This window comes from Cervus elaphus, chromosome 12, assembly GCF_910594005.1.
Source record: "Cervus elaphus chromosome 12, mCerEla1.1, whole genome shotgun sequence".
NCBI lineage: Eukaryota > Metazoa > Chordata > Mammalia > Artiodactyla > Cervidae > Cervus > Cervus elaphus.
In genome coordinates, this window is record NC_057826.1 from 10,954,963 (window position 1) to 10,981,537 (window position 26,575).

At 37.3% G+C, this 26,575-nt stretch overlaps 1 protein-coding gene across 3 annotated transcripts in view; it reads left to right on the top strand.

The window, feature by feature from the left end:
* Positions 1-26,575, top strand: part of CEP128 (centrosomal protein 128) — a 447,512-nt gene that overhangs the window by 328,068 nt on the left and 92,869 nt on the right. For all 3 annotated transcript variants that reach the window (XM_043918906.1, XM_043918908.1, XM_043918907.1), the window contains one exon: positions 22,548-22,597. In XM_043918906.1, coding sequence (XP_043774841.1) covers positions 22,548-22,597 — 50 coding nt within the window. The remainder of the gene's footprint in view (positions 1-22,547; positions 22,598-26,575) is intronic.

The window sequence follows — 26,575 nt, forward strand, 5'->3', positions numbered from 1 at the left end:
GCATGCCAGGATTCCTTGTCTTCTACTATCTCCTGGAGTTTGCTCACATTCATGTCCATTGAGTCGATGATGCTGTCTTAACCATCTCATCCTCTGCCACCACCTTCTCCTTTTGCCTTCAGTCTTTCCCAGCATGAAGGTCTTTTCCAATGAGTTGGCTCTTCGCATCAAATGGCCAAAGTATTGAAGCTTCAGCCTCAGTGCACATCCACGACTGAGTGTTGTTTCCACTTTGACCCAGCAGCTTCATTCTTTTTGCAGCTATTAGTAATTGCCTTCCACTTTTCCCGACACTTTCCAGCCTGGGGGACTCATCTTTCGGTGTTATATATTTTTGCTTTTTTTAATAGTCATGGGGTTCGCACAGCAAGAATACTGGAGAGGTTTGTCATTCCCTCCTCCACTGGACCACGTTTTGTCAGACCTCTCCTCTATGACCCGTCTGTCTTGGGTGGCCTTGCATGGCATGGCTCATAGCTTTATTGAGTTATGCAAGCCCGTTCACCAGAACAAGGTTGCGATCCATGAAGGGGTTGATTTGTGTTAGCGTGGTTTATTTTCCCTCCATCCTATTACTTTAAATCCATTCGTGTCTTTATGCTTAAAGTGGATTTCTTGTTGACAACATATATTTGGGTCATTGTGTTTTTAATTCACTCTGATAATTTCTACATTTATTTAGAACATTGACATTCAAAGAGGTATACCTTTATATTTTGGGTTAGTATCAACTGTATATATAACTGTTTTCCATTTGTTAGTCTTTGTTTCTGTTTTCCATTCCACTATTTTCACACCTTTTGTGGTTTTAATTGAGGATTTTATATGCCATCTTCTCTCTTTCTTAGTATATGTTTTACTTTTTATTGTTTTTACTGTTCTCAGTGGTTGCCCTAGTGTTTGCAGTATACATTCACAACTAATACACGTCTACTTTTAAATAACACTGTACCACTTCATGGGCAGTGTGAGTACTTTATAATAACAATAATTTTAATTTCTCCCTACTGTATTGTATATCATTACTGTCATTCATTTCTCCTACTTTGAGCATCTATAAGCATATATATTTATTTATACATATATAAGATATATGCATAAGCCATGCATAATCCAATGCATTGTTGTTATTATTTTAAACAAACAGTTACTTATTAGAATATTTGAGAATAAGAAAAATGAACATTTTTATTTTACCTTATTCCTTCTTCAGTGCTCTTCTTCTCTTTATGTCAATTGATGTTTTCTTTTTATCATAAACTTTTTTTTAACTCTGAAATGTTTTCACCCACTTACATATGTAATCTTAAAAAATCAATAACTTTGTCCCCTTTTGCTCCAAAAAAATATGAGTTCAGGTGTTTCCTTCTTATTGCATTCTTTCCAAAGGGACTGATTTCTCCAAAAGATGGAGTGTTGTGCTATTTTTTGCCTGCTGTTTACATTGAGGTTAACTCTGTTGGTTTGAGTATACTGGTAATGACACCAATGACATGGGTTTTATTTCCATGTGGTTCAGTTAACTTTGGTTTTCCACTGCCACAGACTGCTCCCATAATTACATCTCAAATGTGTTTTTGGCCCAAGGAAGACCTGATGGAGCAAAGTGCAAATCTATTACCATGTGGGGAAATGGACACCCAGAAACTGACCCAGTAGATGGTGGAAGGCACTGTCATAATGGAATCTCTAAATTGACATCCTAAACAAAACTCATGTTATTTATGCTGTCCAAGATATATGATTTAGTGTTTTGGTTTTAAAAGGTTCCAAGTAAGTTGTAGGGAAGGGATTTCTGTTTACAGGCAAGTCCAGAAATACTAACCAAGGAAACCTTTTGAAAAAAAAAAAAAAAGTCATGCTTAGCCCTTTCCAATTACAGAATATTTACTTATTCAAAAGCTTTACCAGGTTTAAAATATCTCAGCCTTATGTTTGAAATTACATAAAACATATATTTGATTATGTAGTTTTTTTTAAAATGAAGGCTCTAATGTAGACATTTCTGATCTTATATGGCCTTTGCAGTATTATAATATGTCTCTAGTACTCTCAAGTCATGATTCAGAAATCTCTCAAATCTCAAAACCCAGAATAATTTTGTTTTTAATATAAATTTATAATATACATTGATTCAGTCAATATTCATTACATGTTTACCAGGTTCCAGGTTTTGTATTGAATAAGTACAAAGAGACCCTTTGCAGTCCCTGAAGAATCTTCACCTAAGGAGAGAAGGAACAGAAAAATACAGAGATCATTATTATTTTTTAAAAAATAGTATGAAAATGTTTTATTAAAGCAAATCACAGGGTACCTATTGTAAGAGCTATTACTGAAGGTATCTAACCCAAATGGAAAGCTCTGCTGGATTCTGAAGGACAAGTAGGAGTCAGTCAGGGTAAATGGAGTAGATAATGTACTCCAGGCAGAGAAATAGAGTAGGATTTAGAGGTTGAAGAGAAAATCCTACAATGTAGGATTGCAAATATTTTAGTATGATTCAAACTTAGAATATGAAAATGGACAGTAAAAGAAAAGACTGGAAAATTAAACAAATTCCAATCCATAAAGGAAAAGTGGATTATATTCTAAAACCACTGGGAAGTGATTAAGATTATTTTAAGCAACATTAGGTTGGTATTAGAGGAAAATAAAGATGTGAAATGAGGTATAATTTGTGCTGTATGATATTAAATAACATTCAATTTTGTGTTAGTAGGAAATCTAGAATTAGATTCACTTATTGGCTCAGATAGTAAAGAATCTGCCTGCAATGAAGGAGACTTGGGTTCAATTCCTGAGTCAGGAAAATCCCCTGGAGAAGGGAATGGCTATCCACTCCAGTATTCGTGCTGGGAGAATTCCATGGACAGAGGAGCCTGTCAGACTACAGTCCATGGGGTCCCAAAGAATCAGACATGATTGAGCAACTAACACACACACACACACACACACACACACATACATTCAAGCTAATTATTGAGTACCTACTATATGCCTGACTGTGCTTTAGGTGCTTGAGATACTTAAGTGATCTGAATAATCAAAATCACTGCTTTCACAGTGCATACCTTCTCATGAATCAAAACCATCCCCAAGAACAAGAAATGTAAAATGGCAAAATTGTTGTATGAGGAGGCTTTCCAAATGGTTGGGAAAGGAGAGAAGCAAAAGGCAAAGGAGAAAAGGAAAGATATATCCATCTGAATGCAGAGTTCCCAAAGATAGCAAGGAAAGATAAGAAAGACTTCCTAAGTGATCAATACAAAGAAATAGAGGAAAACAATAGAATGGGAAAGACTAGAGATTTATTCAAAAACGTTAGAGACACGACGGGAACATTTCATGCAAAGATGGGCACAATAAATGACAGAATGATATGAACCTAACAGAAGCAGAATGTTAAGAAGAGGTGGCAAGAATATAGAGAAGAGCTATACAAAAAAGATCTCAATGAACAGATAACTCTAGGTGTGATCACTCACCTAGAGCCAGACATCCTGGAGTCCGAAGTCAAGTGGGCCTTGCTTAGGAAGCATCACTATGAACAAAGCTAGTGGAGGTGATGGAATTCCAGCTGAGTTATTTCAAATCCTAAAAGATGGTGCTATGAAAGTACTGCACTCAATATGCCAGCAAATTTGGAAAACTCAGCAGTGGCCACAGGACTGAAAAATGTCAGTTTTCATTCCAATCCCAAAGAAACGCACTGCCAAAGAATGCTCAAACTACTGTACAGTTGCACTCATCTCACATGCTAGTAAAGTAATACTCAAAATTCTCCAAGCCAGACTTCAATAGTACATGAACCATGAACTTTCAGATGTTCAAGCTGGTTTTAGGAAAGGCAGAGGAACCAAAGATCAAATAGCCAACATCCATTAGATCATTGAGAAAAGCAAGAGAATTCCAGAAAAACATCTACTTCTGCTTCATTGATTACTCCAAAACCTTTGACTGTGTGGATCACCACAAACTGTGGAAAATTCTTAAAGAGATGGAAATACCAGACTACATGACCTGCCTCTTGAGAAATCTGTATGCAGGTCAAGGAGCAACAGTTAGAACCAGACATGGAAAAATGAACTGGTTCAGAATTGGGAAAGGAGTATGTCAAAGCTGTATATTGTCACCCTGCTTATTTATTTATTCTATGTAGAGTACATTGTGTGAAATGCTGGTTTGGATGAAGCACAAGCTGGAATCCAGACTGCTGGAAAAAATGTCAATAACCTCAGATATGCAGATGACACCACCCTTATGGCAGAAAGCAAAGAGAAACTGAAGAACCTCTTGATGAAAATGAAAGAGGAGAGTAAGAAATCTGGTTTAAAACTCAGCATTCAAAAAACTAAGATCATGGCATCCGGTCCCATCATTTCATGGCAAATAGATGGGGAAACAATGGAAACAGTGACAGACTTTATATTTTGATCTCCAAAATCACTGTGGATGGTGACTGCAGCCATGAAATTAAAAGACACTTACTTCTTGGAAGAAAAGCTATGACCAATCTAGACAGCATAGTAAAAAACCAGAGACATTACTTTGCCAATAAAGATCAGTCTAGTAAAAGCTATAGATTTTCCAGTAGTCATGTATGGATGTGAGAGTTGGACCATAAAGAAAGCTGAGCACCAGAGAACTGAGGCTTTTGAACTGTGGTGTCAGAGAAGACTCTTAAGAGTCCCTTGGACTGCAAGGAGATCAACCAGTCCATCCTAAAGGAAATCAGTCCTGCATATTCACTGGAAGGAGTTGCTGAAGCTGAAACTCCAATACTTTGGCCACCTGATGTGAAGAACCGACTCATCTGAAAAGACCCTGATCCTGGGAAAGGTTGAAGGTGGGAGGAGCAGGTGACAACAGAGGATAAAATGGTTGGATGGCATGACCGACTCGATGGACATGAGTTTGAGCAGCTTCCTTGAGTTGGTGATAGACAGGGAAGCCTGGTGTGCTGCAATCCACGGGATCACAAAGAGTTGGACATGACTGAGTGACTGACCTCCTGGGGAGAAAAAGACAACAATTAAATATACAAATAATGTTTCATTATTTAATGAAATAATGTCAAAAAGGACCTAGAAGAAAATAAAAGCAGGGTACATTAAGATAGAACTAAGGTGTGTATTATTTTAGATCATTTTAGTTCGGGGAAGTCCTCTCTGATTTGGTGATATTTGAGCAGAGACTTAAAGGAAGTGAAGGAATGAATGGGAAGTTTGTTCTAAGCAGAGGACTCAGTCTTATCAAAGACCCTGTGGCAGTGATAATGACATATCCCCAAAGAGCAGGTATGTAAAGGACTAGAGATGAGATTGCAAAGAACAGAGAACTGATGGAGGTGGTGACAGGATGGTTGAACAGATGAAGATAGAATTTTATAGTGAAACAGATCACCAGCCCAGGTTGGATGCATGAGACAAGTGCTCGGGCCTGGTGTACTGGGAAGACCCAGAGGGATTGGGTAGAGAGGGAGGTGGGAGGGGGGATCGGGATGGGGAATACATGTAAATCCATGGCTGATTCATGTCAATGTATGACAAGACCCACTGAGGTATTGTAAAGTGATTAGCCTCCAACTAATAAAAATAAATGAAAAAAAAAAAAAGAAATCTACTTTAGGAAACGTGGAAAAACTATTGAAATGGTAGTCCTTCCCATGTGTCTTTTACTTTTGTTTCTCACTCTGTCTCCCTCCTCCTCCTCCTCCTCTAATTTTATGTTTTTCTGGTTTCCTTGGTCATGCTTATCCTGCAGCTTCAACCTTTTCTTAGTAAACACTTTTCTTCTTTAAGGTCTGTATTTATTTTGAAAGTGAGCTGCATGTTTGTCTTCAGATACATAGCCTTTGATGTTCATACATGTTGTATATGTAAATCATGTATGTATTTTATATAGTATATATATATCAAAATCAGATCAAGGTAGAATTGTAGAGAGTACTGTTTTAGATCTTCTTAGACCAGGGAAATCCTCTCTGATAAAGTGACATTTGAACAGAGGTCTTAAATGTGTAATGACACAGTGTTCAAAAGCCAGAGACTCCTGTTCTCTACATATATTTATATATGAAAGTGCTGGGGGAAAGAGGCCATTGTTTGAGAGTGGATCCCTTGAGGTTCATTACAAACTTCTAGACCTGGCTAACCCCTCGGGATTAAACTACAAATACAGTACATTCTGTTTCCCAAACAAAGATAACAGTTTATACTTTGGGAACTCTAAACAATGAATATTTTCCTTTCCCTTCCCTGCTTTATAAACCTGAACTCCCCCCAGTCTGTCAGTTATGATTATATGTACTATTCCCAGCTAATGCAAATAAGGGAAGCTGCTGATGGAAAGAGGAATTTTAAAGAGACTTCCAGAAGTATTGTGGCAACGTGAAATTGATTCAATCAGGATACCCGTGAAACTCACAGAGCCTGGCTTTTTTAATATATCTATATGTCACCCTTTCCTTCTCCACTATAAGTCACCACTACCATCTAATTTCTGATCCATGCTTTTTGCATTTTATGGACTTCTTATTCAGTCAAGATGCTGCAGATCCGAAAGCAAAAAAGGCAAAATGTTTCTATTACCATTCAGTGATCAACCCTAGTGGGAAAGGAAAAGCTAATTAAAATCTATGAAAATGAAATGAGTAACCTTTAAAGATATGCAGTAGTGTGGCTGGTGTTAATATGACAATTTGTTAATGGGCTAGACAGTTGTAATCAGTGTTAAAAATTACCTGAGGCTTTTTTATGTTTGGCAAAAGTTACTAATTAAAGGAAGCAATGACCTGTGAGATTATCCATGAAAACCATTTGCCTTGTGAATATAACACCTAAGAAAATACTCATTTAAAATTTTTCTTTTCGTGTTGTAACCTTACTTTGGTGACTGTTTTGGTTTACTTTTATTTTCCTATTGCTGGTTGGTTGGGTATTTGTTGAATCCATTTGTTTAAATGGGACACATATTTTTAATTCTTATAAATGGGAAGGGACTAACTCCCCTAAAATCCTAATTCTCTCTATCTATGTACTAGGTTTGGTATTCTTTTTTTTTTTTTCCATTTATTTTTATTAGTTGGAGGCTAATTGTTTGGTATTCTTGACTGCCCTTTAGAAGGTCTGCATGAGGCCAGGTTCAGGAAAAAGCTGTCCTTTGAGGACATTCATGGCCTTTTTTTTTTTTTTTTGCCATGACACTGACAAGAAAAGCAACAGATCTGACAAATGAAAATATCTGTGTTAGATAGTTCATTTTTTTAAAAACATATCTTGTGAAATTTTTCTACTACCAGATGAAGCAGTTGATTTGTTTATTAGAATTTAAAAAAAAAACTCTGAATAAGAAGATAGAAAAGAATTACTGTAATTGTGAGCATTTGAAGAATAAAAAGGGAAGATTTGTAATTATCTAAAAGTGTGTTTATGCTGAGTGTAAAAGAAAACAAATAGATATTATAGGTGAATGAGAGTGAATTTGTCGCATGTTCTTATTATCAGTCCTAACAATAAGGATAATTACTTAAACTAAGTGAAGAATCTATTGGGGTTTCTAAAAAGCTTTGAGGGGATGATTGTCATCCATATTAATTCTGAGTAGTTGTTATTCTCCTACTGAGGCACTCAACTAAGAGACAACAACTCACATTTAGAGATCTTACGGCAATCTACTAAAATATATTGCTTAACATTTCAGTGCTGGAAAGATTTTTGTAATAACCTAGTCCACTCCCATTATTTTATTGATGTGATCACCATGGCCAAGAAAGATTATTCTTGACCATTCTTACAAATTATTATTTGTGACCATTATTCGTGACCATTCTTACAAATCTAGTTAGCTAACAAGGAGCAGAAAAGAGCTAGAATCCAGGTCTCCTGACTCTCACTCTGCTATTTTTCCATCATACCGAGTAAACCGTACCTTCTTAGGGTGAGCTTGGTTGAAACTTAGTCCTGAATCTCAGATTACTGATTTGGCCTGTATAGTCACTGGTTGTCCTAATTTTCAAGTTATCCTGATTTCAAGTCTGACTAGATTCTATTGACTTTTGCCAAAGTATAAGTAGATGGATAAGATTATATATCCAAGTGACTATGACACCAAAGCTTATAACCTATATTCCTTAGCATGTCCATTTTTTTTTCCTTTTTTTTCTTTTAATAATAGTAGAGTATTAAACCGTATGCTTTGCTCTAGAAATATGGGTAATTGTCCTTGTCTAGGAAAGAGAAGATGGTTGTCTGGACTAGGGCAGTGTAGTAAGGATGGATAGATGGTAAAGGATATTTTGAGGTATTAATCTCAAAACATAATTAAATAACTTTTGATATCCATTTTCTGTCAGTTTTTCTAAAGCACTTCAGAATGTTTATAGTTAAACTTTTTATCTTATGGTTGACCTATTCATGTGAGAAGTAATACCAAGAGATCCCATTTTCAGGATGATTAGAAGAGATAAATTATATATGAATAACATAAAATGTAATGAAATAAATTGTAGTTATAACTTCAGAATAATTATATTTTACAATTACTATAATAGAAAAAACAAAGTATTTGGGGGACACAGAAACTAAAGCATTTAGCTCCAGGAATATGAGTGATGTTTGGGTATGGGTAGTTGGTGAAAGGCAACAGAGGATGTTTGCTTTACCTGGGATCTGATGAATGGCTTAGGTATTTTCTAGGTAGGGAAGTCTAGGAAGGACATTATAGATCATACAAGAAGATATTGCAGTGCTGAGAAAAGATAATGCTCTTGGGAGTAAATTTGTAGACATATCTTTTATCTGTCTCAACATGGGAAATACTAGATGTCTACATTTCATTATTCCTTCAATAGAAAAATAGCTTACACAACCAAGATATTGGCATCAATACAGCCAATATACAGAACATTTCCATCAATACCAAGATCTTTCATGTTGCCTTTTAGAGCCAGCTACACTCACTTTTCTTCTACCCCCACTTAACTTCTGGCTCCCATTAATCTGTTTTCTGTTTCTATAATCGAGTTTTCTATATGTTCCATTGGTCTGTGTGTATATACCTCCACCAAGACTATACAGTCTTGATCACTGTTGCTCTGTAACAAGTCTAGAAGTAGAATACACTGATTTCAACCAGTTTACTCAATTGTTTCAGCTACTCTAGTTCCTTTACCTTTCCATACATATTTTAGAATAATCTTGTCTTTAGATTAAAAAAAAAATTACAAGAATTTTTATAGAAATTCTATTGAACTTTTCTATCAATCTGGAAAGAAATGATATCTTTATAATGTGAATCTTCCAGCCCATGAACTTGGTATTTCTCACCAGTATTTGCATACAAGTCCTTCACATGTTTTGTTAAATTTACACTTAAGTGTTTCATTTGTGAGGGGGTCCTTTAAATTGGTGTTTTAATTTTTAATTTTGGTTTCTGCCTGTTCAAGTATTTTGAAACATCATCTCTTTTTGTTTATCTGTCTTGTATACTGTACTTTGCTGTGTTCCTTAATGATTTCAGGAGCTAATCTATTTAGGTTTTTGTGTTAGAGTCTTTGGGATTTTCCCTAAGGACAATCATGTTATCTTCAAATAGCGTCACTTTTATTTGTATCTTTGTTTCCAATCTGTATATGTTTCATTCCCTTTTCTTGCTTTTTTGCATTGAAGAGATAATACAATATCATGATGAATAAGAATTGTGAGAGAGAGCATTCTTACCTTATTTCTAATCTTAAGGGGAAAACATTTCATCTTGTATCATTAAGTATGATGTTAGGTGTTAGGTTTTTTATAGATGCTCTTTATCAAGTTGAGGAAGTTCTTTTTTCTGATTTTGTAAAAAATCATGAATGTATGATGAATTTTGTAAAATAATTTTATGTATCAACTGATCATGATTATGTGATTTTTTTCTTTAATCTGTTAAAATGAAGGATTACATAGATTGATTTTTGAATATTGAACCAAGCTTGCATCCCTAGAATAAACTCAACTTGGTCATGATATATAATTTTTATATACTGTTAAATTTTATTTTCTAATATTTTGTTAAGAATATTTGCATCTGTATTTAAGAGGAAGCTGCAGTTTCCTTTTTCTTTTTTTAATTGTATATTTTTGGTGGCAGGCTGATACTGACTTGATAAAATGAATTGGGAAGTATCCCTTTTTTTCTGTTTTCTGGGAGAAGTTGTGTAAAATTGGTGCTAATTCTTTTTTAAACATTTGGTAGACTTCACCAGTGAAGCTTTCTGGTCTGGAGATTTCTTTTCTGGAAATTTTAATACTACAAATGTAATTTCCTTAATAGTTACATGACTATTCAAAGTACTTATTTTTTGTTGGTAAATTATGATACTTTACATGTTTTAAAGAAGTGGTTCATTTCATCTGAATTGTCAGATTTACACATGAAAAGTTGCTCATAGTTTTCCCTTAATATGCTTTTGCTATCTGCTAATCTGTAGTGAGAGCCCCTGTTTAATTCCTGATGTCACACATATCCTCTGTCTCTCTCATCCACCTTGCTAAATATTTGCTAGTGTTATTGGATTATATAAAGAGCACCTCTTTGATTCACTGATTTTTCTCTATTGTTTTCCTGTTCTCAATTTCATTGATTTCTGTTGTTATCTTAATTTTTTTTTTCCTTTTGGTGCTTGGGATTTATTTTCTTCTTTTTTTAGGTTCTTGATGTGAGAGCATAGTGTATTTATTCAAGATATTTCCTCTCCTCTAAATATGCTTTATCTCTATAGATTTCCTTCTCTTCACTCTTTTGGCTGTGTCCTGCAATCTTTGATATGTTGTGTTTTCATTTTATTCAGTTTATAATATTTTTCTCTCTCTTGAGATATCCTCTTTGACCCACGTATTATTTGAAAGTGTTTCGTTTCAATGTGTTTAGAGGTTTCTTTATTATAGTTACGCTTATATATACCCTTGATGATTTTTTGTCAAGCTGTAATACTGATTGTTGAGGGAGGGATGTTCAAATTTCCAATTTGAGTTTTGAGTTTTTCTGTTGTTCCTTTCGGTTATATCACTTGCTAGATTAACCCTTTTTACCATTATAAAATGTACTTTTCTGTTTCTGGTCATTTTCTTTGCTCTGGAATCTACTTTATATTAATATAATAATCCCTGCTTTTTTTTTTTCATTGATATTTACATGGTGTATGTTTTTTCCATTTTTTACTTTCATTCTGCCTGGATCATTATATTTGAAGTGACTGCCTGATAGACAGCATATAGTTAGGGCCATAGGTAATGTCATGGATAAATAGCAGAGTGGTCATTAATCCAGTCTGCCCATTTCTATCTTTTAACTGGTGTATTTAGACCTTTTTTTTTGGCCACACTGGGTCTTCCTTGTGGCGCACAGGCTCTTTGTTTCTGCACACAGGCTTTCTCTAGCTGCGGTGAGCAGGGCTACTCCCTAGGTGTAGTGCAAGGGCTTTTCATTGCGGTGGCTTCTTCTGTTGCAGGCTTTAGGACGCGTGGGCTTCGGCAGTACTGGTGCACTCGCTCAGTAACTGTGGCACGTGAGCTCTAGAGCATGCTGGGTTCAGTAATGTGGTGCCCTTTGCCTTGCAGCCTGTGGGATGTTAGTTCCCGGACCAGGGATTGAACCTATGTCCCCTGCACTGGCGGGTGGACCCTTAACCACTGCTCTCCCAGGGAAGTCCCACAGACCACCTTTATGTAATGTGACTACTGATGTTAGTTAGCACTTATGTCTGCCTTTTTTTTTTCTTGTTGTTTTGTTTTGTTTTCTTTTCTTTTTTTTTTTTTTTTTTACTATTTCTCTGCCTTTTTTCTGTCTTCCTGTGGGTTATTTGAGCATTTTTTAGAATTCCATTTTTTTTTTTCAGAATTCCACTGTGATTTATCAATTCTTTTTTCTAATGGATCTCTTTATGTAGCTTTTTTAGTGGTTGCTGTAAACATTACACTACATATACATAGCTGTCAAAGTCTACTAGTACTGTCATTTTATCAGTTTGAAGTGTAGAAAACGTTCTTCCTTCGTGTTCTTTTGTCCTTCCTATTTGTAATTTAATTGTCTTACATATTCTTCTATATTCATTTAGAATAACATCATATCATATTAAATTTATTATGTCAACTATCAAACAATTTTAAAAACTCAATAGGAGAAGGCAAATCTATTGGATTTATTCATATATTTGATTACTGTGTTCTTTTTTTCTTCTTGATCTTTTAAGATTCTTTTTTCATCTCCTTTTAGGGACTTTCCTTTAGTTGTTTTTTAAGTGTCAGTCCCAACAATAACAGCTGTTGACAACTAATTATCTTAATTTTTCTTCCTGAAAATGCCTTGAATTCACCTTTAGTCTTGAAAGAGAGTTTCACTGCATACAGGACTCTTGAGTTGTCATTTCTCTTTCTTTCAACATTTAAAAAATGTTATCATCTCAATGGATTCTAAAGAGAAATTTGCTAGGATTCTGTTTTCCTCCTATAACTATGGTATCGTTTCTCGCTCATTGCTTTTAAGATTTGTTCTTTATATTTGGTTTTCAGAACTTTGTCTCTATTTAGAATATATTTAGAGTAGACCCAGGGTTTGAAAGGCCTAGGAAGCCTAGATCTGGTTTATTAGTAGGTGCATAAAGAAACAAGCACAAAGACTCGTGATTTCTATAAATTGAAGATGATCAAAGAACACCTCAATCAGCCAGAATTACTATAGGCCCCAAAGTACATACCCACTTGTACCTTCTAAGTCTAGAACCTAAACAAAGTCCAAGATACAGGAATTTAAGTAAAAGCCAAACTTTCCACTAGGTGAATTTAATTTGGAGATACTGTTTGTAGGGAGGAACATGATTTTATGCCTGATTTGAGCACATGAAATTTATTCTTGAAGTGGTGTTTAGAACAGATCATAACTGTCTTGCTCATTATGCTAATTGTCACATATAGTCCTTTTAACCAAAATAGCCCTTAAACTGATTTAAGCCAGATAACTTGTCTCTTAAGATATTCTTACTTTTTCTGCTCTTGTTGCTAGACGAAATATTAAAAATCTTAATAGCTGACTCAGTTGAAACCTCCATTCTGTATCTTGGCATTTCTTTACACCAGAGCCAGGAATGAGGCAAAATGGGGCAGATTATTCTGTTGTTTTCCATAATGTCGCAGTTTTTTGTGGAGAAGTTATTTTAAATCTCTAAAGTTGTCAAGATGGAAAGTTTCACCAGAAATGAACTGACATCAAATAAAACATGAGTACCTGTATTTGGATGTTTTACCACACGCCTAAGACAGACAGTGGATTATAAACCTTTCATTTATTGGACCTTTTGGGATCCATCTGTAGACCAGCATGTTGTTTCAGCGTCTGAGACAAACCACAGAGGATAGACATACTTTTTGAATGTTGTTCTTCATTTTAACCTGTGTGTTTTCTGTGGTCAGGCCTGATGAGAAAACTCTTAACTTGCTGTGGTATATCCAGATATGTACCAGTGGGTGGCGGTAGATATGGCCGAGTTCTAAATAATGTAGCTACCAGTTATGGATGGAATCCAAACGCAGAGTGCTTGAGGGCTTGTCTGGCTTATTTGTTTCAAAATGCAGGTGATTATTTTCTCACATATTTTTCTAATTTTGACAGGTATACTAAAGGTAATTATTACTATATATGTGTACACATATATATATAAACCCTTACTATGTACCAGACTAATGTTACTATGTTTTACTAATGTTAATTTATACACTTTCACACTATATTAAGTGTTTTATTTATGTTAATTTTAAAGCAACACATTTTATTGTTTTTTGAGGTTTTTTTGTCTAATGTATAATCATAATGTTATTCATTTATCTTATTTACCTTTACTGGTGTAAAAAAAAATAGGTGAAACATTTGCTGGCAAATGTTATATTAAGCTGAGGAGCTATTCAACTATCACCTATCCCTTTAAACAAATTTTTTTCTGCTTTCATGTTGTGAGATACTATATATGTTGTATGTTGAACACATTTTGCCAAAAACAACTGCTTTCTCAAGTGTTTAGGGGTTTGCTTTCCATCACAGCCACATCTTTTGATGTCACTCCCAGAGTTGAGGCATTTTATTGTGGACTGTCGTTGCTGCTGCTGCTGCTGCTAAGCCGCTTCAGTCATGTCTGACTCTGTGCAACCCCATAGTCGGCAGCCCACCAGGCTCCCCCGTCCCTGGGATTCTCCAGGCAAGAACACTGGAGTGGGTTGCCATTTCCCTCTCCAGTGCATGAAAGGGAAAAGTGAAAGTGAAGTCGCTCAGTCGTGTCCGACTCTTCGCGACCCCATGGACTGCAGCCTACCAGGCTCCTCCATCCATGGAATTTTCCAGGCAAGAGTACTGGAGTGGGGTGCCATTGCCTTCTCCAGTCGTTAACTGTAGCTATTCTCATAGATGGCTGATGTTACTCAAATGTTTTAGCAAAGTTTCCTTTTAGTTTGGGGAGACATTGGAAAATGTATAGGCATTTATGGCAGAGCTTGAAATACTATGTCATGTCAGTAGCAATCTCGAAAGGCAAAGGAAGATAGTCACTGTTTTGAGAAATAAAGTATTGTACCCTGGTCCAGTTCAGAAGCCCTAGGTTCAGGTTCACACACTTCTATTCACTAGTTATGTGATGTTGACAAAGGCCTTTAATCTCTCGGAACTCAGGCCTCACCTCCAAGGTGTGGGAAGTGGGTTAGAGCAGTGAGCAGCGATTCTCAGCTCACACAGTGTGGGGCTTTATAGCCATGTCACAGTCCCACAGAGGCTGATGCCAGCATGAGAGCAAAGTCCAGGGGTCGGGCCTCCAAGCCCGTCACTTCTGCTTCTACCAAAGCTGCTTTCTTTTAGCTTTTTAAATTGTTTGTTTATGCTATACACTTGAAAGTGTGTGTGACTTCATTCATAAGAATTCTACTTCTTTTTTAAAAACAAAATAAAAAACTTTGGCATTAGGTTAGTTCAGTGATCCCTAAAGTATCAGCAATCCTGAATAACTAGGGAGCCAGGAAAAGAAAAGAGAAATTGACCGTGTCTTCAGCATGTAGATAGTATCTGGAGCATCTAGTATATAACAGCAGGAGGCTAGGTCCATCGTTTGTGACCTCTTAAGGGTTGTGATGTGTTCTTTAATTTGATTAATTCCATTGTACCACAACTACCACCCACAAAGAAAAAAGGCACAGATTTACTTTTTACAAATTATTCTTTTGAGAATTTACATTATCTATTGTTTTCCATGGGTTTTCCACAGAAATTTCACAGGAATTATATTATCTATTATTTTACATTATCTGTTGTTTTCCACAGGCTTCCCTGTAGCTCAGACGGTAAAGACTCTGCCTGCAATGCAGGAGACCCTGGTTCAATTCCTGGGTTGGGAAGATCCACTGGAGAAGGGATAAGCTACCCACTCCAGTATTCTGGGGCTTCCCTGCTGGCTCACCAGGTAAATAATCTGCCTGCAATGCGGGAGACCTGGGTTCAGTCCCTGAGTTGGGAAGATCCCCTGGAGAAGGGAACAGCTACTCACTCCAGTATTATGGCCTGGAGAATTCCATGGACTGTATGGTCCATGGGGTCGCAAAGAGTTGGACACGTCTGAGCTACTTTCACATCATGTTGTTTTCCACAAATGTTAGGATATACAGAGTAGCATTGAAAAGGAGCACTAAGTTACTAATGGGATAAGGAGCCAGAAGCTAAAGGCTTTTCCCTAAACTGCAGTCACTCTTTCACCATATTCTTCTGCACTGCTACCGTGTCCAATGCTGTTGTTATAAATGCTGCTGAGTCTGAAACCCTTGTTTCTAGAACTTTCTCTCCATTACCAACTAGGCTGAGTTATAATATGGATGAGATATTCTTAGTGAAATTTAGGGGAAAAAAACAAAAATAAAAACCTACTTCTTTCTAAGCTTGATCTCCAACCTTTCTGTGAAGGATCAAACTGCTAAATGACTTATGCACACCTGAACAGGATTCTCCTTTTAAAAGCAATTAAACAACCAACCTATCTGTTTCCTTGGCTACTAGGAAGCAGAATCAACATTTAAAAAGTGTCAAGCCTCCTTAAATAGCCAGACCACTAGCAAAGGAAGTGGTGGAAGACAGTCTCAGCCAGAAACATGATCATGATATATTACCCTGTGTGTGCCAGAGAACTCAAACGTGGACGAAAACAGAACAGAACAACAGGATTCTTCGCTTCTCATCCATAATGTCCTGCTTTTTTAAGTGGGACTTGTTCCCTCCTCTAATAACCATATGTCATAATGAGTTAGTATCAGCTCATTTAAACTGGCTCAAGCCAGTCCAAAAAAAATACACAGGATGGCTCCCCTTTTCACCAAAAAAAAAAAAGAAAAACCTCTCACTACTAATGTTGATGGAAGCACATTTAGCCACAGCAATTTGCATGGCAGTTGAATCGCTGTTTGTGTTGAACAGCAAACCAGAGAATAATAAAGCAAAGCAGGAACATGCCACTGGTGAGCAAGGGAGCAGCGAAGCCCTTCAGCTTTTTCCATGCTGATCGTTTGTTCTAAAGCCGGGAGGAACAAACAGCAAGTTTGCTCTTTAGAACTAGGTGTCACAGCACACTCGACTGTCACAGCATTGTGTGACGTCAACTGTTCAGGGGTCTCACCTGTGTTCTCCCCTCTCATGCCTGTCTGCAATAGAGCAGTCGCTTCTCAGCGAGGCCTAGTAGCCATTTTTCATCAGCCCAGGTTAACAGCCCTGTTTATCCTCCAAATGCATATACTTGAACAATGCACCTAGCAAGTGAGCAAATGAATAAAGAAATGATATAGGCAGAGAAGGGTATTTTGGGGACCTGAGTTAAGTAGCAAAGGTGGGTAAGCAGTGGTTAGGGAAGCTGTGGATATAAAGACATCAAAGCCCTCGTTGTTGACATCAGTGGCCTCCTAAGATAAGTGAGATGAATACAAATGTGTGCACATAAAAAATAACCATATGGAACGTCCCTGGTCATCCAGTGGTTAAGAATCCATTTGCCATTGCAGGGGACATGGTTCAATCTGGGAAGGTCCCACCCGCCTTGGAGCAGCTGAAGCCAGAGCGCCCTGGAGCCCATGCTCCACGAGAGACGCCATCACAGTGGGAAGCCCTCTCACCACAACTGGAGAGTAGCCCCTGCTCAATGCAACTCAAAAAAACCCATGGGCAGCGATGAAGGCCCAGTGCAGCCATAAATAAATACATTTTTAATTATTTTAAAAAAAATTAAAAACGATAACCATATGAAGAAGCAGGTAGTTAAGTACTGAGTGGCACTAAAGAGATGAGCTAGGAAGATGCGAGAGCAGAGCTCTAGCTGTGGCTGTAGCTCTAGGTAATTGCAGGCAAGCAGTTTGCCTTCTTGGAGCTTCATGTCTTCATCTGTTTATTACAGAATGAAATGTTTCACCGTGAAATACAAAGTTCTTGCTAACCCCAAGTTCTCCAAGTTTCTGCACAGAGATAAGAAGGTTCAGCATAACCACATCCCCAGAGACTTTTAGCAATGACAGCAATGCAGTTACTACTGAAAAAAAAGAAAAACATTAGAAGTAGTTATGTGGCCTTCAGATAAGGGCAGATCTTGTCCTCAGCCAATTCTGTTTCTTGACTCCGTTTTCTTCCCTGCCAGCTTCATTGTTTGTACACATTCCTTTGACATAGGAGAAAATAGCACCTTGGAAGCACCAGGCTTATCTAAGCTTGCAGCTTCAGAAGGAGAGTTCTCTCTTGGAATCCATATTATTCCCTAAAAAAAGGATTCCTGCTGATATTTGCTTAGCTTATATGCTTGGGGAAGTAAGGTGCCCTGTCAGGCCAGTCTGGGTCATGACCTAATTTTCTGGCCGGAGAGATAGGCCTTTTGACTGAAAGTTTCACAGGAACCACATGGAGAAGAACATGAAGTTCTCCAAAGGTAGGGATTTGACATAAAGACAGAAAAAGAACAGTTGTCCACTTATACTCTTGATAGAAGCTGGGATGAAAATCAGTGGGGGTGAACAGAAGGGGCGTTCTATATTTTAAGTCAGTTATAGGAATTCCATGGTAGTTTTGTAAAGTCATTCAAAATCCAGCATTGCCATTGGTATCGGCTTTTTGGAAGAGCAGTGTCACCTTTATGTATTTGAAGAAAACCAAGAGCATAATTTTTAAATTGTGATAGTTCTATGAAGTTCTAAGGATAGACTCCTTTACGTATATATTTTATCAAATGTGTGAGTTGAGCTTGGGTATATAAGATATTCAAAACCCTTACTTATCCAGTTAAGTTTTAGCTAAGAAGATTGGTGTTTTCCATACCAAGGTGACCCTGGAAGAACAAAGTCAGTTTTCTTTAATGGTTATACCCCACTATCCACTGTTCCAGCTCCACTGTTTCATTGTCATGTCATTCATCACAAGGGGCTCAGCTCTGAGAACCTCCTATATCAGTAAGTAGTGGAGCAAAATGGCCATGGCCACACAGTGACACAGTAGTGATTTTGTATCTCACAAATACTTTTTTATTAAAAAAATTTTTAATTGATGTTTAGTTGACATACAATATTGTATTAGTTTCAGATTGAGGGCAGAAGGAGAAGAGGGCGACAGAGAATGAGATGGTTGGATGGCATCACCAACTCAATGGACGTGAGTTTGAGCAAACTCTGGGAATTGGTAGACAGGGAAGCCTGGTGTACTGCAGTTCATGGGGTCACAAAGAGTCGGACACAACTTAGCGACTGAACAAAAACAATACAACATAGTAATTTGACATTTATATACAATACAGATTGATCACCATAATATGTTTAGTAAACATCTGTCATCATGCAAAGCTGTTGCAGTTTTATTGACAATATTCCCTATACCATACATTCCATCACAATGACTTATTTATAACTGGAAGTCTGTACCTCTTAATCCCTTTCACTTATTTCACCCAACCTTCCCACCCATCCCTAGACTACCAGTTTGTTCTCTGTATCCATGAGTTTGTCTGTTTTGTTTTGTTTTGTTTGGTGTTATGGATTAGTTTTTAGATTCCGCATGTAAGTGAAATAATATGGTATTTGTCTTTCTTTCTCTGACTTATTTCACTTAGCTTAATACCCTCTAGGTCCATCTGTGTTGTTACAAATGGCAAGATTTCATTCCTTTTTTTATGGCTAATATTTCATCATATATATGTATCATATCTTCTTTATTGATTCGCAGATACTTTCTTACACAATATACAAAAATAAACTAAAAATGAGTTAAAGACTTGATAAGATCTGAAGCCATAAGACTCCTAGAAGAAAACATAGGGATATCTTAGCAGTATTTTTTGGATGTGTCTCCTCAGGCAAGGGCAATGATAAAAAAAAAAAAAATGGGACTACATCAAACTGAAAAGCTTTTGCAGAGCAAAGGAAATCATCAACAAACAAGCAACCCACTGAGGGGGAGAAGATATTTGAAAATGGTATATCTGATAAGGAGTTAATATCTAAATTATATCAATATAAAGAACTCAGACAACTACAAAAAAAAATCTGATTTAAAAAATGGACAGAGGAACTGAATAGACATTTTTCCAAGGGAGATATACAGATGGCCAGTATACACTTAAAAAGATGCTTAACATCACTAATCGTCAGGAACATGCAAATCAAAACCATAATGAGATAGCACCTCACACCTGTTAGCATGGTTATTATCAAGAAGACAACAGAAACAAATGTTGGCAAGGATATGAAGAAAAGGGAACCCTTGTGCACTGTTGGAATGTAAGGTGGTACAACCATTGTGGGTAATAGTTTGAAAGCTTCTCAAAAAATTAAAACTACAACAGCCATATGATCCTACAGTTCCCCTCTGGGTATTTATCTGAAGAAAATGAAAACACTAAATCCAAAAAGATATATTCACCCCCATGTTTATTGAAGCATTATTTACAATAGCCAAGATATTGAAGTAATTTATGTCTCACAAATATTGAAGAGAGTTGTGCTGAAGATACAGTTCCTAAAGCCATCTGTTGTTTTGGCCTATTTGATATCCATACCTCCTCCTCTTGTTAATAGTACCCTGATGTTTGGAAACAGTCCTTTCTGGTCTTCATCCAATTCTTCTGGGATTATCAGTGAAAGTGTTTCATACTTTCCCTTGGCCAAGCAGTAAGCAAGAGATCTAAGCTAGTCTCATTAGCTCTTCTCTGTATGGAATTCCATCTTGAGTGGAGTAATGTGAAGATTAGTGTTACCAGTCTAATGCCCATTAGCTCATGCTACCTACATTCCTACCCACCCAGATCAGTTGTTTTTCTGTCCAGAATCTGGATCATTTTTTCTATTATCTATTGTTATTAGATGTATTGGTTAATTAATCTTATAGCCTTCTAATACATTCTAAATGCTTGCTCTTCAGTTTGCATGTTCAGTTAGCTGATTTTTATCAGTGAGCAAGTGCTATGTACCGAAACAACCCCCAATTACATTTATTCCATAAGTCATGATTCTGTGAGTTGAAATTGGTATTGGGCTTAGCCAGGCAGTTTGTCTGGTCTCAGTTGGCTCCCATCACCATCAATTATATCATCTACCAGGTCTCCTGAAATTTCAGGATATTGCCTCCCAGTTACGACACAGACCAGTGTGACTTGTTACCCACTATACTACTATTTCCTGCTGCATCTAGTAGCATTTGCTAAAAACATTTGCATTTGCTCTTCTGGGATATACATTGAGTTATTGTCTGTTGTATTTTCCTTTTATGAAGCCAGATGACTAACAGTGAGTCATCTGGCTTCTGGGCATTTGCTGGCTACCTGTTGGGGCAACCTGCAGAGTTTCAGGAGTGGAAAGAATTCTGGACCATGTGTCTCTTGTCACCTAGCAGGCTGGCCTGGGCTTGTTCAAATGGTAGTGACAGAATACCACGTGGAAAAGTGAAAATTCACAAGGCCTTTTGAACTCAGTGTGGATCGGCACACACTTGCTTCTGCTGTTTCCTATTTACCAAATCAAGTCAGGCGGCAAGCTTAGATGCAGGATACATGTGACCTCTTAGTGAAAGTAGCTGCAATGTCACAATGTGGATAAGTAAGGATAAAGGAAGCGGAATCATTGAGGACACTTAACTTACCACGCGGCCAGTTGGTTTCTGTACATATAGCTAAAAATTCTGATGTGCCAACAAAAAAACCTTTAAATATAAAACCCTAATACATTGACATTCTCCCGTAACTTTCTTGATGTAACTCTGATTTTGGGTGCTTTGGGAGCCAACATCAGCCATCTACAGGTACAAAGCATAACCTGACTTTTATCCCTAATCCCACTACATAGTGTCTTAAGGGGATTGCGTAACATTCCTCTGTATTTCTCTTCACTGTGCAGTCTCAAAAAGGCATCACCATCAATTATATCGTCTACCAGGCCTCCTGAAGTTTCAGGATATTGCCTTCCCAGTTATGACACAGACCAGTGTGACTTGTTACCCACTATACTACTGTTTCCTGCTCCATCTAGTAGCATTTTCTAAAAACATTTGCATTTGCTTTTCTGGGATATACATTGAATTTCTGTATGTTGTATTTTCCTTTTATGCAGCACAGCCTCTTGGTAAGCTATATACATCACAGAGTGAGGCAAACACTAATCATAATGTGCTCTGCTGTAGGTATTTTTTTACCAGTTTTCATCCAAGTTCTAAGTCAGCCCAGCCCTCTTTAGGTTTGCGAGGTCTAATAAGATCATAGCACAGGATGGTATGGCTGCGGGCAGAAGATTCTGCTTGCCAAGTACATTTTCCTTTATAGCAAGTTCATAAGTTAATGTAGGACACCGAGACACCATGCTTGTACACATGGGTTTAGACAGAACTCTCTTGTTGACTGACTCCCCTTCCAGCCACTGATTTCTCTGAGATGGTGCCAGACGGTTGGTCAGATGTGGCTTCGGCGCTGCCCACCCTCTCAGTGTGAAACGATAATTAATATGGCTTTATGGTTAAGGGGGTGTTCTCTTTCCATTAATAACACCCATTATTCCGGGGTGTTTTAATTTGGTTGTAAAACTTGACTCTGGAGGTGGAACTTGGCTTGGGAGCTTATTCTAAGAGCAAATGGTTTGTCTCTATTTTTTTCTTTCAAAAGAAAAAAGTTTTGGTTTTTTTTTTTAAAGAAAATTTTGTATTGTTTTTGAGTTACATAATCATTAGACCAAATTTCTAAAGCATTGGTATGATGTTGGACTTGTACTTGAGTTGGTCTCCTTTTTTGGTATCTCCACCAGACCGCAGATCGCCCAGGGCTTCTCAGCTAGCTTAGGCATGGCAGGGCCCAGATCTCTGCCACGTATCATCAGCTGGGATCGGAGGGCATTCCTTTCTTATTGTTTCTCATACTTCAACATCAAAGTCTCTTTCTATGCAATAGTTTATGCAAGCTAATGACTGAATAAACTTTTGATACTAAGAGGCAATGCATTTTTACATTATATTTTAACCAGTATTTTGCTTTCTTATTTTAGATCTGCTGGAGGAGACTCATAGAAAAGATGAAGAAATGGAATCTCTGCAGGTAAATTCTCCAGTGGGCAGGTACCTTTGGTTTAAACATTTGTTTTCACTCTGTTAGCCTTTATCGTAGTCACATTCAGACCACTATGGCAAATGGGGTTTAAAAAATAATCTTTAGAACCCAGCTTGGAATTTACTTTGCTTTGGAAGTGTTTGAGAGCATTCATAATCTCTGAAAGCAGGAAGTCAACTCCATCTCTATGTACTCTTGAAAGGAACCATTTTTTCTTGGTAGAGCTTAGTAGGAACTGCAGCATTCAGAAATGAAACAACATCTCTGTAAAGTCCTTTCCCCTCAAACAGAGCTAATGAATGAGAATGAATTCATGGAATCTGCATTTTCAAGTGAAATCAAAAGTATTCTGACTCTACAAATATCATGATATTATTATCAGTGACCAACCAAGAATATTAACACATCTGTTGAGCTTAATACTTTACCTTGTATGCCTCTCAATTCACTATGGATGTATGCACATTTCTTGGACTGGAAAATTGTGTTTGAAAGATTGCATTCAAATTTTAATTGACATTTCCATGGTATGAGCAATTGATGTTAACTTAGCATCTGACAGAAGTTCTCTCTTCCTTTTACATAGGCTGACTTACAAATGGGTAACTTGAGTGTCTATCTTGATTAGGGGAAACATAATCAGTTATACTCACATGACAGAACCAATTCATTTAACATCACACTGGGGATTAAGAACAGTAAATACTTTGGACATTTAGAGTTCTTCCTGAGCCTGGAGCCGCAAGGCGGGGCTGGAGACTGATATAATGAGCTGGCTTGAGTGCTTTAGGGGTAGAGATGTTTGCTTCTGGTGAACAAAGGACAGGTTAAGCAAAGCTCACAGAGCAAGGGAAATGTTCTCTTATTGGGGATTCTTTTATTTGATAATGTATCTGGTGAGAGAAAATTGTATAACTGATCTAAAAAATGATTCAGAGGAGTGTAGTATACCTAATAAAATACCTAATTTTATTACTGCATACCTAATAAAAGTCTCATGTGTTAGCCACAATTTATACAGCTTAAATTCTTTTAACACCTTGTGCTATATTCAGGTATAAAAAGAAAGAGCCCTGGTTGGTCCAATCTGGGGCTAGGGGAAAAAATCTCAAGTGTATACTTGCCCTGTCCCTGAGAAATTAATATCAGCAATACTTGTTGTTATAAAGAGTGAAAGTTTATACACTAATTGTATATAGTGAAAAAGTGATAAAGGCTTTCTGATGCCTTTTGATTATGCCCTGTGTTTGCCTTTAGCCCCAGAATACCACATATAAGCATATTTATTGAGTACTTAGTACATATCTGGCCTTTTGAAATGGCATCATAAACCTTTTTGAGTTTATTTCTCTCACAATATGAATGTTGGAACTAGAAATCCTCTTAAATTTAATAGCCTGTGTTGCTTCTCAAATATTTATTAAGTCCTGGCGGCATTTTCCACCAGAATGTCCGCTGAGTGCAATGGAATGCCCCAGCCAACTCACTTAAAGATGTAGAGTATCCAGTGTGAGGTCCAGTGCAGAAGAGTTCAACGTTGGCACTTTGTGGTGGCAATTAGTGCCTCACATGAACACTCCATTAAGAACAAAGAAGGGAGTACCTCAGAGTGCACGGGAGTGTAGAGACACATCCCAGAAAGCCGTGCACTTTAAAGACTAGAAGAAAATGCATCGCAAAATACCTCCATTCGTGAATTTCCATATGCAAATATAAATAGTACAAGAGATATTTTTGAGAAGTCTGTTGAAGTATACAGATTGAAGTCTGACAATCACAGAAAAAGACAAAATGGTTTTTAAAAATGATAGCACTAAGTACTAGATATTGACAACTTGGCTCTGCTTCTGATACACTGGGTAACCTTGAGTTACTCAATTAACTTTGCTGTGCCTATTTTCTCATCTGTTATATAAAATCATAAAACTGTCTTCCAAAAGTGTTTAGTGTGGATTAGATTATCCCAGAAGGGAGAGCTAAATATTTAATTCCAATTTACCACGTTAGCAAATCCCCATGTATCCAAATTGAAGTCAATTTTATTTACTCATTATCATCATATAATTATGTATAACAGCCATTCTGCATTTAATGTTATCCTCCTTAAGGATAAGGGGTGTTTATTTATCTCTAAACACTTCCCAGTTTCTAAAAGTCAGAGGTGCTCCATTTACTCATTGAAGAAATATTCCTTGAGCAGCAGTTCTATGCAAGGCACTGTACTGGACAAGCTGCTTATACTGGGTAGTTTGTTGCCCTTTTACACCAAAATTAATGAAAAAAATATTAAGTAGGTGTTTATAATAAAATATTAAAAATTATGTTAGAGAGAATGTTTATATCATTGTGGGAACATATAATAACCCCCATCTTTGTTGGAGATAAGGGTATGTTGGGTGCAAGTACAGAGGGTTGAACGTGGGTAGGAAGAGCGGGGTTGGAATGGAATCCAGGTAGGCTTCTCAAAGGAAGCCAGTGTTTAAATGATAACCAAGAGTTAGCATTGGTAGTTGTAGAGTAAAAATAAGTTCTAGGCAGTAGGAAGGATATGGGAGGACCTAAGGAATCAATTTCATTTTTAAGGACCTGAGAGACTAGCAATATGGTGGAATGTAGCATCTGAAAGAGGAGAGGCAAGAAAAGAATTTGTAAGATAAATTAGAGGTCTAAAAGATCTCATAAAGGAGTTGGAATTCTATCTTTAGTATATGAGAAACCCTTTAGTAAAGAGTTTCAAACAGGACAGCAATATGATCAAATTTACATTTTTACGAAGTAACTGGCTATAGAGTCTAAAATCACTGGGGGCGGGCAAGATTGAAACCAGAGAGACCGATTAAGCAGATGTTTGTGTGAATATTGGGAAGAGATGATGCTGACTTGAATTGGCTGGTAGCAGAGAGAGTGAAGAGGAATGGGTGGTTTCTTAATATATTTTAGGGTATAAAAATTTAGGGCACTATTAGATTGTTGCTGTTGCTCAGACACTCAGCCATGTCCAACTCTTTGCTACCCCATGGACTGCAGCACGTCAGGCTTCCCTGTCCTATACCATCTCCCAGAGCTTGCTCAAATTCGTGTCCATTGAGTCAGTGATGCCATCCAATCATCTCGTCCTCTGTTGTCCCCTTCTCCTCCTGCCTTCAATCTTTCCCAGGATCAGGGTCTTTTCCAATGAGTCCGCTCTTTGCATCAAGTGGCCAAAGTATTGGAGCTTCAGCTTCAATATCAGTCCTTCTAATGAATATTCAGGATTAATTTCCTTCAGGAATAACTGGTTTGATTTCCCTGCTGTGCAAGGGACTTTAGAGTCTTCTCCAGCACCACAGTTTGAAACCATTACTTCTTAAGTGCTAGCCTTCTTTATGGTGCAACTCTCACACTCATACATGACTACCAGAAAAACCATACCTTTGGCTATACAGACCAACCTTTGTCAGCCAGGTAATGTCTCTGCTTTTTAATATGCTTTCAAGGTCTGTGATAGCTTTTCTTCCAAGGAGCAAGCGTCTTTTAATTTCATGGCTGCATTCACCATCTGCAGTGATTTTGGAGCCCAAAAAATAAAGTCTGTCACTGTTTCCATTGTATCCCATCTAACTGTCATGAAGTGATGGGACCAGCTGCCATGATTTTAGTTTTTTGACTTTTCAGTTTTAAGCCAGCTTTTTCATTCTGCTCTTTCACTTTCATCAAGAGGCTGTTTAGTTCCTCTTAGCTTTCTGCCATAAAGGTGGTGTCATCTACAAATCTGAGGTGGTTGGAATTTCTCCTGGCAAACTTAATTCCAGCTTGTGCTTCATCCAGCCTGGCATTTCTCGTGGTGTACTCTGCATATAATTTAAATCAGCAGGGCGATAATATGCAGCCATGACGATCTCCTTTCACAATTTGCAACCAGTCCATTGTTCCATGTTTGGTTCTAACTGTTGCTTCTTGACCTCCATACAGATTTCTCAGGAGGCA